The sequence below is a fragment of the Lutjanus erythropterus genome, chromosome 4 (genome assembly GCF_056507025.1).
Source record: "Lutjanus erythropterus isolate fLutEry1 chromosome 4, fLutEry1.hap2, whole genome shotgun sequence".
NCBI classification, from domain to species: domain Eukaryota; kingdom Metazoa; phylum Chordata; class Actinopteri; order Lutjaniformes; family Lutjanidae; genus Lutjanus; species Lutjanus erythropterus.
Window position 1 is genome coordinate 17,203,370 of NC_139320.1, and position 15,525 is coordinate 17,218,894.

General features: G+C 40.3%; 1 protein-coding gene across 1 annotated transcript in view; it reads left to right on the plus strand.

Annotated features, from left to right (window-relative positions):
- ankrd13b (ankyrin repeat domain 13B) overlaps positions 1–15,525 on the plus strand; it is a 61,072-nt gene that overhangs the window by 28,889 nt on the left and 16,658 nt on the right. Inside the window, 5 exon segments of the mRNA XM_084717125.1 lie at positions 2,338–2,383; positions 2,807–2,950; positions 5,525–5,765; positions 12,556–12,622; positions 14,805–14,886. Coding sequence (XP_084573251.1) covers positions 2,338–2,383; positions 2,807–2,950; positions 5,525–5,765; positions 12,556–12,622; positions 14,805–14,886 — 580 coding nt within the window.

The following is a 15,525-nucleotide window of genomic DNA, read 5'->3' on the forward strand; positions in this document are numbered from 1 at the left end:
ACATACATAGAATGCTGCACAATATGGTAAAACAATCATAATAAGATTGTTTTGACTGATATTGCAATATGATTCACGATGGGTGGAAATTATCAGTTTTGCATCACAATTTTCATCTTAACTGGAGAGAACTGTTAAAATTAGGGATGGCTTGGTAACACTTTTTTATGGTGCAATCTTGAGTATCTACCAATACAGATGTAAATCCAATACTGTTTTTACTGATCGATTTTCCCTCTCTTAGGCAATTACGCTGTTAATAATACATTTGTTTCGGATGCACTTTGCTTAACCTGCCATCCAAAAAAACATCAAATTGTGAGACAAATATTCTACTCACATGAAGGAAGAATAACACTGCCCACAACATGACTCAGTAATGTAATACTGCTGCTTCCTTATTTCTTATTTTAAACTTTTTCACACATAAAACTTTTAGGAGCCTTTTTGATTAGTCAGAGCCATTCAGACATTCAAAATGAAAAAAAAAATAATCTGTCACATGACACATCTATCTGTACAGCATTTCGTTCAAAGCTTAGTTAAGCACATATGATAGTTTAGGCTAATGGATCGTATTGGATTATGGTTTAGACTGATACTGTACAGCCTAAATTAAAATAATGATAAATGTGACATTGTTGGGTTCTGCATGTTTTCTTACATCTGGAGATCAAGATTTGTAGGTCAGGACATCTCTGCAGCACTACAGTACTTCATTATAATGCTGTTTTGTCACACATTTTTCCTTTCCCTTGGCCATATTGCAATTTTGATATTATTTCCATTGTGAGCCATAATAGATACGCAAACTACAAAGGCTCATCGCAGGGGTTTGTGAGCAGAGATGCTTTCTTTTGACTTTTTAATATTTACGTCATTGTTTCAGGATCAAAATAATCATGGTTTTGTTTGAAGGTATTAATAACTTTGTTTACTATTTGACAAGGAAAATACTCTCCAAGGATTTGTCTCCACATTGCAATATCCTCTGTCTCAGGGTAACTGAGTCCCACCTTTCCCCATAAGGGGTAAGGAGTGCCATACTTAAAAAGTTCACCACAAAATCAATCTTACCCGTAGTGTTATTCATCAGTCCAGATTGTTTTAGTATGACTTTTAGAGATATCTGCCTTCGCTCCAGTATAATGGAACTAGGTGGCACTCGGCTTATGGTGCTAAAAACACCAACAACACATTTGAAAAACTTAACAGTAATGCGTCTTTCCAGAAATCATGACCTAGTTACTCAGGGTAATCCACACACCTTGTGGTGAGCAGTTTGATGTAGTTATTTATTTCCTGCTGAACAACACCCAACCATATCACCACACGGAAAGACCTGTGCATCTGCTCATGGAAGAGAGGCTTGTGCTAATGAGAGCGTGGGATGTAAATATTAATGGTGTCCTCCTTGCCTGAGCTGTAATGTTCGAAGCACTGAAGTAGCTAGATGGCATGTGTAGTTTAGTAGAAAGAAAATAGTTCCTACATGAAACTGCAAACAGTAAGGTCTGTTGATTATCTTGAGTGCCAAGTAGTTCCTGCATCTGTATGGCCAGTATCTCAAAAACTATGCACCAAAACCACCTGCATGGATAAGTAGCACTACAGGTAAGAGTAAAATATGTATTTTTGATTTTTGGGTGAACTGTCCCTTTAAATGCACAATAGCGATGATGGACAAGCTGAGGGCGGACTGCCTGAAGGTCGCTGGTTATAATCCTGACAGGAAAGTATTGAGGTGCTGCAGATTGTTCGTGTTGAAGCTGCTGCAGCGGTAGAGCTGCAGAGAACAGTGGCAGAGATGCAGGGAACTGCCTTCATACAGTCTGTCTTCCTGTGTATCTGCTCCAGCTGGCTCCCTGACACACACACACACACATAATCACACACACTCTAGCATACCCACATGGTAGACACAACACCCTCGCACTTTGAAAACGACAATCAGTACTCGCACTCAAGCACACATGCCCTCGCAAACATCGCACACATCACTCTGTTCTTCGTCTGCTGCTGCTCCCATCCACCTCATCCTCCTCTCCATCTCTCTATCTATCAGTTCTATTATTAACTCACACATACACAACCACTTCTCCGTGCCAGTACCCCTTGTCTTTGGAACTGACAATGAAGGAGCATTGCTGCATTTGTTCACTCTCCCTCTTTTTCTTCTCCTCCACTTTGCTATTCTCCTCTTTCTGCCCATCTATCCATCTTTAAATTCATCATTCTCCATCTCACCCACTCTTTTCAGGCTCTATCTTCCTCTTTATCAATGCCCATTGCTTTCTCATTTGTCTTCTTCCTCCTCTTTCTGCTTTTCTGTTCCAGGCCCAGGACTTCTATGTGGAGATGAAATGGGAGTTCACCAGCTGGGGTGAGTCCAGTCCTTGTGTCATTTCAGTCAGTAAAGCAGTCCAGTGCCGACCAGTCAGAACTAATCATGTTATCATCTCCCTCTGGGGTTGAACAGGCCTGTGTCTTCCTGTTGTACTGAACATTGACGCTCACGCACTTTCAGCCTTGCAGAATATATGTCTGGCTTTGGTTTTACAGAGTTAAACAGCTTGCGCTTTTGAACTAAAGTGCTTTACAAAACCACAAATGGATGTATTTTCAAAAATATACACACAAAACTTTGTTTCGTGTGTAAGTGAGTAATCAGAGTACCGAGCCCAAAAACCACCAACCTGAATCATATGAATACACCAGATTAGAGAGAAAACTGAGAACTTATTCTCAACATATTCTTCAGAAATGGCACTGTTTGATTTAAAGTGGTTCTGTGTTTTGTCCTCAGTGCCCCTCGTGTCTCGAATCTGCCCAAGCGACACATACAGAGTTTGGAAGAGTGGTCAGTGTCTCCGTGTTGACACCACCCTGATGGGCTTTGAACAGATGACCTGGCAGAGAGGAAACAGGAGCTTCATTTTCAGGGGACAAGGTCAGAAGTTGACTTATTCTGTGTGTGTGAGTGTGTGAGAGTGTGTGCTTTGTCAGGTTATATTTATCTATTAGGTGCTTTCACAAGTGTTTAAGTATTTAATGCAGTACAACAAAGAAAATAATATTGGGAGAAATGTGGGAGCAAATGCACAGTGTTTAAGAAAAATTGATAGACATTTTGGGAAGTACACTTTCATTTTCTTGGGAAGAGCAAGATGAGGAGACTTCAGGAGGTCACACACCTGGCCAAGTAAATGACCCCATAGCCATAACTGCCCATGAAACTTGTTTTTACACTTTTGCTTCTGTGGTGCTGGTAGGTGAATTTTGTTCCATTTATACAGAGCCAGTCTAGCTGTTTCCCTCTGTTTGTAGAGCTAAGCTAAGCTAACTAGTTGCCAGCAGTAGCTTACTGTACATACATCGGGGTGGTGTTAATAATTAATCATTAATTGATTAATCATTGTCAACAATTTAACCGATTAAAGATTAATTAATTGTATGTACGTTTTGCGTACCATTTCCCTGAACCTCACAGTTTTTCCTCATGATTTAGATTGGTCTGAAATGGCAGTAACTGTGTCACAGTTGACATTGTTTTGTTTGGCAGCTTCATTTGTTGAAGAAGAACAGGTGGACAAGAGCAGCCTTGTTGAGTGAAAACCTTATTGTTTTATTATTCTGTTCATTTAAATTGTTTGTGCGTCATGAATTGATGTTTCACATAACTGATGTGGCACTAAAATTGTTTTAAAAAAATGCGAAAAATGTGTTTATTTCGTATTAATGATTAATTGATTGTGAATATTTTAAACTATCGCTTAAAGAAAATGCACAGAAATTGCAACCCTTTCCCCATCAAATTCTCTGTGAAAGTGAATATGTATATTTCCCAAAGAATCATCTAAGATAAGAGGCCAAATTGTGCACGTAAATTTACAGTAAGCATGTATTTGTCATGTTGTCTCACACTGGGTCTCTATACCTCCTCTTCTTCCTCCCTCTTCCCCTGTATCTTCTGGTTTTCCATTCACATTTGCATTTGGTCCTGTGAAACAACCTTCGCTTTCAGCACCAGAAGAAATGACTTGATATCATATGTCTGATGTGGGTGTTAAAGAAACACTGAGCAGAAAGATTACGATCAGTTATTATTGTGTTAGCATAATATTGTAGAAAGGCTACGGGACACCAGATGCATTAACAAAACACTGATAAGGGGCAAATACACTCAAACACAACTGCCTGACCATTTCTGTAACTTGTAAACAACACGACAGTTCAATATACATAAATCATTGAACATCATTATAGCTCTCATTTTTCATTCTTGACATAACCACGTCTGTTATTTTTCATGTGTACAACTGAATGCAACACTACGAATGTCCTCCAGGAGAGACCGTCTAAATCACCACCATTATCTACATATTTAAATAATATCACCACGCCCCCATGGCAGCCATCTTTTCTTTACCTTCCAGTGTCATCATTCTAAACAACTATAAATGTATTCAAGCTCGTTTTAGTTTAGTTCCAAAGTCACACAATAACAAATTCAAACTAACGCATCAAAGCAGCGGTAAACCAGCAACTCTTGTGCTCTGAGAGGAGACGTGGTAAGAACTTGTTCTGATAGAGTAAACCTCGGCTCATACAGACCAATCAAATGAATTCACCGGGTGTCTGGTTAAAACCTTTCCTGTATTACAACAGTACAGAATAAATGTTTCTGAAAACATCTAAAGAAACAGGCAATGCAGTAACAGAATCTTAATCAAAACTGTGCAGCAGTTTCGGTCAGAGGTGTCCACTGGATGGACTTGCTGACTGGATGCAACTGGACAGACCTACAACCGATCAGAACAACAAAACACGTGACTTGTTACTTTTCAAATCTGGACTGGTGACACTTCTAAATCCTTGAATAGGACTGGCTCCTTATTAAATAAATGATTGTGACTGGTCTGACCGGATCCGAGGCTCGTCCAAGGGGGCAGAGCAAATAAAAACATGTCCAAGCTGAATTTTAAGAAACATCCATTCATTTGAAGTGGATATGAAATGGAGAAAATATTCACAGAGACTGGTGTAGGTGTAACTGCACCTTCCCAGGATGATCCTCCCTCTCTCTCTGCATTTTTGTAACCTCATTGCACAGCTGTTTCCACTCAGTTGATTCTCCACTGGCTCCTCTTTGCATTATTTCACCCAGTTCTTCTTTTATTTTTATCTTTCTTCCTCTCGCCACATTTAATTATTCCTCTACTTCTGACCTTTTCCCTGGACTTTTTTGAGTCTCTGAACAATGTCCTCCCCCTTTGTTACTTTCTTCTGGACCTGCCTGCCCAGATTTTTTCTTTTCTCTTCCCTGTTCTCTGCCCTTCTGCAGCAGCTGCAGTTTTTTTTTTACATCGATTATCATCTCCTTTGCTTTTCTTTAGATTTACATGTATGTTTGTGTCTCACAGACTCATTGGCATGTTTGCATTGTATTTCCTACTGCCTCTCTGGAGCTCTCTAACATTTCCCCCATTTTTCTCCTCCCACCTGTCACACTTTTGCCTCTCAGACTCCAGCGCAGAGGTGATGGAGGTCGACCATGACAGGCAGGTGGTGTTCTGTGAGACCTTGTGCGTCTCATCTCTCACAGCGCTCTCACCTGGACGGGTGAATGGCGGCGCCTGCAGCAGCACCGCCGCCGGCTTGGGCCTCCTTGGGGCGGTGCATCCCAGCGACGAGCAGGTAGCAGCCAGGCTATCGGCCCCTGTGGTGACCACCCAGCTGGATACCCGCAACATTGCCTTTGAGAGGTCAGACACGATACTATACACAATATTTAAATCCAATCAGAAAGACACACTGTGTAGTATACTTTAATGGGATAGTTCATATTATTTGATGTAGGGTTGTGTGAGGTACATAGTAATAATCAGTGTTTAACCTACAGTAGATACACACCCCCACTTTGGAGAAGCAGAGAGGAGTATCAGCATGGAAGCTAAGCAAAACAAATTCTATGTCAGTGTACCCTGCCATCAGAAAGCTTTTTTTGACAGGAAATCATTGTGTCATTCAACCAAACTTCTTAGGAAAAAAACAGTAATTTTGCCTTGCAGGAAAGGGGAGTTGGTCTAACGCTGCACAGTTTGTCTGTGTTATTTTGTGACTTTGGTGTTTTAGGTTTGTTCCAAAGTCACACAATAATAAAATCTAACTAACCAATCATGGCAGCGGTGAACCAGCAACTCCTGTGTTCTGAGAGGTAAAATTATAGATTTTGCCCGTGGAGTCTGGTTGGTTTGGAGAGAGCGGTATTTAAAAAGCTGTTTCCTGTCAGGAAAGACAGTCTGACAGCAAGGAAAAGTGGAAAAAAAATGTTGGCAATGATACAAATCTTTTAGATCACATTTGTCAAACTCAAGGCCCGCGGGCCAGATGTGGCAGTCACAGTCGCGAAGACGCGAGCTTCTGTCAAACGATAATGTAAACAGGCTTGTCTGTTTAGGCAACTGGCTCAGTGCAAAGAAACACAAGTATACGAGGAGGGAGATGAGCTGCAGCTCCACCTGAAACCAGGTAAAAATAAAAATAAGACTGACCCACAGCAGAGAGAGAGAGAGAGAGAGAGAGAGAGAGAGAGAGAGAGAAATATGGACAGATGTGTCGACTTGATATAAAAAACTTTTTATGATCATGAATCATAATATTAATGTACACTTCTGTGATTAATTAATGATTAAAGTGTGTGATATCTTGTGTGCAGACAAAAAGCAAGCATTTTCAAATGTAACCCCCACCTGGATATGTGAGCATTAATATTCTGAGCTGAAATATTTTTGTTTTCCTTTGTTATTGCTGAAGAAAAAAAAATATTTTAAATCTTATTTATTTTATTGAGGAAAAAGTTGTTGCAGTCTGGCTGTTCAAATTCATATTTCTGAATAAAACATAGTCAGTTTTAGACTGTTTAATAAATGTTAATCCTGTTTGGCCCGCGACTTAGACTGTGTTTTAAATTTTGGCCCCTTCTGTGATTGAGTTTGACACCCCTGTTTTAGATGGACCATTTTTATCTGGCTAAATGGCATTTTGCTGCAGACCCTCTAGCTTCCCTCCATTTTTGTCATTTTTGTGAGTAATTAAGCAAACTTAGACTTCAGATACAGCTGTAACACCCCTGGAATTCAAGTGCAAGGGCTTCTTCCTAGTCTCAACATTTTGCAGCCATGTTCAGCAACCATACTGGAAGAAATCTTCCATAGAACAAGCACGATAATCATTTTCTTCACCAACAGTAGCCTCGGCACAACACGATGCAATTCAGCCACAGGACATGTTCTGCTCTGAGTGCTGGCTCTTTTTTTTCCCTGAGTGGAGAAAATCATTCTTTTGTTGTTACTGGTGAATTTCTGTCACTCTTTCACTGTAGCTGTCTCCTACACTACAGCCCACAGCTGAGTGGAACAAGTTCAGGCACGTTCTCTGGTGGCTGTCAACATGCATTTCACACAGTCTAGGAAAACACAAACAGAAGCAGCAGCAGTGGAGGAAGACAACAAAATTCATGTGGAACTAATTGCTTGAGTTCATTTAACACCACATATTACTGATATATCTACAGCCGAGCCAAGGGGAAATGTTCCCGCAATGAAAGTGTATTAAACTATTTCAATTAATTCTCAAATAATGTTCTAGTTTAAAGTGAGATTATGTAGCCTTTGAAAGAAAAATTAACACAGTCATCCTTTTACAAAAGAAAAGTTGAATTCATAAGTAATATTACACACCCTTGCTCATTTCAATATAATCAAGGGCTTTACACCCAGGAAGTTTGATGGATATTACTGTGTAACTGACTTTACTGAGTTAGTTTGCTGCCCGTATGACTCATCTCTACGTGTGTCATTGTAGCACTGATTAGCGCTGATTTTGTATTTATTATTTTTTATCCTATTTTGTATTTATCTTAAGCACATGAGTCAAATGAATCAGGTGCTGAAAATGCATTCACTTCTCATTCATTTTGAATTTGGGCAGCAACAGTAGGGGCGGTGTTGAAAAAACGCAGCAGTGTGCGGTGGAAAACGTTGAGTCAACTTTTGGAGAAACGTAACCCAGTGTCACGCTGCGGTGGCCTATCATGAGCAGATGATCAGACTCTCATTCCAGTCAGCTTGAATTATCATTGAAAACAGGTGCTATCCAGGCGGAGTGCGTGCTGATATGCTGTTGTGTCCTCATTTGATAAAGAGATAAGAGGGGGAGGAGCCAGTGTGTAGCTTTGGGTGATCAACATAAGGACTCAGTGGGGAGAGAAAGCAGTGCAATTTTCTGATTGGCTTACAGCAGTAATGTTCTCAGCTCAACACACACACACACACACACACACACACACACACTCCCCACACCGCCACACAATCCTGCAGCAAAATACCACAGATTCAGTCTGAATGAGGCCTAAGTCTGGTGTTTGCAGACTTTTTCAGCTCAAGACCCAGAAGAGAAATTTGGTGGACTCAAACTTACATAAATACTTAATGAATTTACATAATTTAAGACCACAACAAACCATGAATTTAAAATGTATATGAAATGTATTTATTTCATCGTAAAAGTATATCACAGCAACAATCAAATTTGCTAAGTGTAATATTCAGTTTTTCACCACCTCATAATGAACTCGCATTGTTCACTGAAACACTAGAGAGCTTTTAATTTAAAATACACACAAGAAGTGCTGAGTTTGTATTAACAACACATGGGACAATTTAGATTTCAAATCCTCAGACAGGAAGATCTCTGCCGTGAAGGGCTTTCTGGCAGAAAGTGCTGAAGCCTAACTTATTCCATACATATATTGACAACATAATGCAGTAACTGCAACAGGGCAAACAGGAGCGGATCAAAATGAGGGCTCATACTAAAATATTGTAGTGGTGGCCCACATTTCCCATCATGCCTACTGCTGGACTGAGTAGTTTGTTAAGTTATCTCTTTTATGTTCCAAAACTGCAAGTGGTACTTTTGTGTTGGTAATGTGTCTGTTCAGTAAATGGTGATTTTTGTGGGTAGCCTAACAGTCATTTATGTGCTGGTTTATATAGTTTAAACCATTAGTGAGGTGGCTGTCGCATCTCTTGACGCCAGCTGTATTTCTCTTCTGTGTTTTAGAGGTTTTGTCCCCCGGTGTTGAATGTTATTGGGGTTGACTTTGTTGAGAATTGCTTCCTGTCTTTTATTCTGTGCAACCTGCCACAATATGAGTAATTACACTTATAAAGCAGAGGGAGTTAGAAATAAATCTCCACCTCTAATACGAGTCTGCTTCAGTTAAAGCCCTGTTACCTCCTGCAGTTGAAGTAAATAAAAGCCCTGGTCACTATTTTAGGAGATATGATATGCATTTTACTCTACCAATTGAGGACCCAAAAAAACAGGTCTATGACTTGTTTTGGGTTGAGAACCTAAGTTTGGGATACAATGTTCTAAGTTAACGCTTGCTCATTTAGAGTTTTTCCCATCTGCTGAGAATACCATGGTCCCTCATACACAAATATAAACAAATCAAAACCAAGCCAAATTATTATATTATGATTCTTGTGGCCACATTAGCAGCTGTTCAGCAAAGGTTACATCTGCTCCCTTTACGTCATTGCGTTTTTATCCAACAGGAAAATTTTCCATTCTTGATCTTTCGTGTCGTATGTGAACTCAAATGGCTGAAATGCCAAAAAATGTGTCAGGACTAAGTGTGATGTGGTGGTAGTGACGCACAAATTAGCTTCAGGCTCAGGCCACTTCAAAAAAGTTCAGCACTTCAGTGAGTATGGATATGGAGAGGCAGATAGCAGAACGAAAAGACATGGAAGAGGCACACAGGAAATACGCAGACTGGAGGAAGATGGAGAAGAATGGAGAGGAGAGGTGGAAGAAAATTGGATGAGCAGGTGGCTTGTGGGCAGTCAATTTAGGAGCTTTTTATTACGCTGTATTATGAACGGTACAGTTTTACGGCTCAGTTTCACATAAAGTGACATAGACGCAGAGATGAAAAGCAGTGGAGAGGAAGAAGGAGAGAAGGGAAGGAGAGAGCGGCCAAGCGGGGCCATAGAGGACAAAACTCATCTTATTCTAGTCAGGTGGTGAGATAAGACTGATGTGACAGAGAGAGCTGATGGAACAAGGAAATTTTTGGACAGAGAGGGATGCAGGCAAGAAAATGGAAAGAAAGAGGATGGAGGGAGAGATTTAGAGGGAAAGGGATGAGCGAGAGAAAGAGGGATGGGACAGAGAGAGATGAGGGGGAAATGAAAGACATGCAGTGAGAAACACAGAGAAAGATGAATGGGACACAAGGCTATAGGGGAATAGCACAATACGTAAGCCAACACAGGATAAGTTTATGGTTTTGGAGGCAGAAAAGTGAGAAAAGTGAGAGAATGAGACTGGGGTGAGACACAGTGATAGATAGGTGAATTAAGGAAGAGACCCAAAGACAGAAAGTGAATGTTAACAGATAAAAAGCAAGAAGAATGACAGAGGGAAGTGAGCAGGGAGAGGCGGGTGGATGGGGTAGGGTGGGGTAATCATCTCCCTGTCAGACCTGTACCTCAGTGTCACCTCTGTGTATTTTCCTTGGTCAGCACTCCTGTCTACATGCCAATAATCTATTTATGATGCTTTAGAGCAAACCACTTTGTCAAGCACCACAGACAGGACACTCACCTCCGGAGTTTATACGTCTTTATGCAGTCATGCACAAAATCTACAGCACTGCAGTTTTGCTGATTTTAGAGCTGGGGTAACAAGTACAGTTAGTACAGTGAACCCACAGTAATTGAGCCATGATATAACTTCAAAATTCAGACAGAGACATCATTTTGTCTGACATCGGGTTGGTGGTAGGAGAACCAGACTAAGGGGCAATGCTAATGGCTCTATAAGGCTGTACCGTGGCACACGGGTGGAAATAATGAATTATAACTACTCCAGTGTCTGTAATTAAGTGATTTTTCTGGGTACTTGTACTGTGATTTCACTTGCTTACCTGCTTTTTACGTAAAGGTGAAATCTGTATTATATTTACTGTAGTAAATCATAAAATGACCGTGACATATCATCAGAGATTAAGGAAACATGCTAGTTAAGAGCAAGTTAGAAATACTCATTTCTCCAACAACAACACTATAGATGTGGTGTGTGTTATTGCTTGTCTGTTTCAGGTTTATTGGAGTTAAATGTTTTGCTGAATGTTTGCCAAATGAGTGTCTGTTTATGAGTTGTAATAAATGTTTACTAATCTTTTAGAGGGAATAGATGTTTGTAACAGTTAAATTGAGCAGTATATTAATGGAGTCTGGCAGGCAAAAGGCAAACAGTCACTGAACTCCAGCTCAATAGGATGTATTTTTCAGAGCAGTGGGCTTTTGTTTTAGGATAACAGGATTAGCTTTACATTGACAGACAAGTGACAGTTATAAACAGCTAATCAACTCACAGTGTAGGATTCATCATCGCTGGGAAGGACGGGATCGGGGGAAACAACTTGTTTAAAATATAGATCTTATATAAATAGGATTTCAATCTATTTAATGTACACTCTGACTCCAATTCAGTTTTTGCATGGACTTTATGAAAGTCTTATGCACCTACACAGGGAGATCAGAGGCCCATCCAAGAAGTTTCCTCTGGCTATGGTGGTATTTGGTCATAAACCAAAGTATATGACAGATTTGAAATCTTGACTTAATTATGGTGCAAGATGAAAAGTAAGATGATTTATTCGCTGTGTAACAGTTCATCTTGATGGAAATCATAAATATCTGTACAAGATTTCTGGTTCATGTAGCACTGGTTTCCCTGTTAAAAGTTTTTTTTTTGTTTGTTTGTTTTTTTCTTACCTGAATCATGCATCGAAGGACAGAGGGTGTCACACCCTGTACAGATTATAAAGCTCCCTAAGGCAAATTGTAATTTTGGGCTATGTTAATAAAAATATGACTTGACATGATTTTCACATCAGTCCATCTAGTAGTTGTTAAGATAATTTTGAAGCTTGGACCATAGTGATGAATTTACAGATTGTCACACCCTGAGAGCCCAGCATGGCTAAAAAAAAGTCAATCTTTCTTCCAAAATTACATATTTTAAACATGTTAGAAAATGTCTGCCTTTATTATATGAAAAATACAAGGTTTAATGAGGGAAACTCATCCCTGAAAACTCACTGCAGTTTGGTCCAAACAGAGTTCAGTGATGTGAATAGATCATGGAGATGGGATATGCCTCACTAAGTTTCAGGCAGACCTCCTAATTACACACTGAACTGTTGATCTTCACTGACAACAAACAAGGACAATGGCTGCAATGTTTTCAGGCCGCATATTATAGAGAAAAACCAGAGCCTGTGACTTGCAGTCTAAAGGGAGATGGTTGCTTTAACTCTCCAGTGTACTGTATTTAGGATTTTCTCTCAGGTACATATCTGCAGATTGCTTTGGACAGGACAAATAATCTACACTAACCGTGATGCAACTGTATGTTGACTGGAGGTCAAGACTACAGAGGACTGATGTGGGATGTGTTGAATGTCTGTTGCAGGAATAAGACGGGCATACTGGGCTGGAGGAGCGAGAAGACTGAGACGGTGAATGGATATGAAGCCAAGGTAGAGCACAGGCTGCTCAGACAGCTCACTGATCTCTCACACTGTCCACAGAAACCACCGCTGTCAGAGCTCAGTTTGATATTTCCTGAAAGTCCACTTCACTTGAAGAGTTTAATTTCCAGAATGAATCCCTCAGGGAGTTATTTTAAAACCTTTGCTTAGGACTTTGGAGGACGTAATCCTCTGTATTTTTAAATCATTGCAGATGAGTTTCTGAAACCTGCCGTTTTAAAGGGATAGTTCAGCTAATTTGAAGTAAGGTTTTTATGAGATGCGTACTTATCAAGTCACACCCCCAGTTTGGAGAAGCAGAGAGGGGCATCAGCATGGCAGCTAAGCATGCGTTCAGCAAAAAAAGGTATTTTTGCTACTTAAAAGACATGCATGTTATATTTTCACCACTTTTCTTCACCATCAAGCAGTCTTTTCACATGGTAAACCAACCTTATATAAGCCAAATATTACTTTCTCCAAACCAACCAAACTCTGTAGGCAAATTCAGTAATTTTATCGTGGAGAACAGGGGAGTTGCTGATCTACTACTGCCTAAATCTGTTAGTTTGTTGGTGTTGTTGTGTGGGAAATCCAAACTATCAAACTAAAACACTAAATCTCACACAACAACTAACATATTGAGGCAGGGGTAGCTCAGCAGCTCCCTTGTTTTGCAGGGTAAAATTACTGATTTGGAGAGAGCAAAATCTGGCTTGTCAGACAAGGCTGTCTGATGGTGAAAAAAGGCTGTGAAAATATTCATAATACAACATAGACTTAAACTGATATAGATTTTTTTGGATAGACCTTTTTTAAGTGTCTAAAATACCTTTTTTGCTGACCCTGTCCACTGCAGTTTATTTCTTAGCTTCCATGCTGATTCTGCTTTCTGCTTCTCCAAACTGGGGGCGTGCCAGCAAACATCTACTATAGCTAGTATGCTGACTATCAAAAAGTACCTCATATAACCCTGTATCAAATAATCAGAACTATCCCTTTAAGATGCTGTTTATTTAAATATAACAATTAGGAATTAATTTTTTGCCCTCAGGTGAGAAAAATTCATCGGCACATAAAAGACCAGATGGCCTATCAAATTAAGTCTAAAAAAGAGGTCTATGTCTTGCGCAGACACATGCATTACCTTGACCCCATTTGTTTTCTTGACCCCCCCTGGAGGGATCGATGGGAGATAAGTGTCAGACACCCAGGACCATCTGTCACTAGTGGTTTAAAAGCACTTCAGACAGGTTCTACAGTGAAATACTGCTGCCTGAAAAGCATCTATTTTCTGCATCATTGATTTAGAGTTACAAACATAAACAGACAACTCTTGTTGAGCTGCTGTCCGACTGGACGCTTTTTAGCTCTTCCTTTCACTTGTGTGCTGTCCATTGTAAACATAGAATCAGCAGCATGTTCAATTTTTAATCAGTATTTTCTTTTTGTGGTCACTCGTGAGGAATTCCACTATTCTTGTATAGACAGAAGCTTGAAGGAGTTATTCCATGTTCTGCAGACCAGGAACAAGGAGTGAAATGTGAAATGAAAATTCTTCATTTAATAGGGTCACGGTTTTGTACATTTTTGGTGTAGTGACAAAAACAAAATGTATTTTCTTTTATTCTAAAAATTGCATAACAGTGACTCTCTGGACCATTTATACTGTAAAAATGAATTCACTCTAAAATGTATATATTCTTAATAAATAATAAAGAAAACAAAAGGCAATAAAGTCAGTATTGCAGTATCATTTTCTGGTCTAGTCAGTGCAGGGGCAGAGTGTGCACAGGTAGGAAGGTATATAGGTAGACAGGCAGGTAGGCCATCCAATCATTTCATTCAGACCAAATTAAATTATTTGCTGAGTTTACTACAGGTCTGCGAGAGCCACAGATACTGGATTTTTTTTTCTGTTTCACCGTAACCATGATCAATTTAAGAGGTTTCCTTTGAATTTTGTCACATTTACCAAATCTGTAAGCCCAATTTGTGACAGAGGAATGTATGGGGTTTAAACAGACCTTTGTCAAGGGGTGAAATTAGTGTCATTGATAACACTTGTGTTTACCCAACGATTTCGTCTCAGAATGGCTGCTGTGAAAAAGGTCTTTTAAGTCAGAAGAAATCGAAAATATTTAAAGAAGTAAAGCCAGAACTAAGAGTTAAGTGTCTCCTCCTCTTTCAGGTGTACGCAGCATCCAATGTGGAGCTGATCACCAGGACTAGAACTGACCATCTGTCAGACCAGAATAAGAACAAGACAAAAGGTAAGTCACTTTACTTTGAGATTGTTGAGGTGTTCATCGTTGTGTGCAGGCGCATCACAGCTGCAGCAGCTGAATTTCTCCTTCATCCCCTCTGTGCCGCTGTAACCCCCTGCCTAAGTGCTACGACATGTCTGATAAAAAGAGTCACTGATGAGTAATCCCCCTCACCGGAGCTCGATGAGATCACCCCGAGGCTCCGGCTAACAGCCCGTAACGTTCACTCGGTGGCTCCGTCTCGTTTTCTGGTTCAGATCATAAATCAAACAGGATTAGCAGGCTTCCCTCCCCGGACTGTCGCTGTCGGCCAGGATCAACCATCACGCGCTCCTCTGAGGGCTCCGCTCTCCCAGGTCACAATCCCCTCCTGCGCTCTGCTAATATGTGGGAGGGCAGTGTTCTTGGAAGAGCTACACTGACTCCTGAATGAGTGACTCACTCCAGTTGCCCTTCCCTTGTGCAAGTTTTCATCATTTTGTTAACACTGTAAAAAAAAACTTTGAGTGCTATATATATGCCAAGAGAGACACACACGCTGTATCATGAGTCAAGCAGCAGCTATAGACAGACCAGCTGGCCGAAGGTCAAAATGTGGACACTTGTCTTATAAACCGCACCAGGACACCACTGTCGTTAACCCTA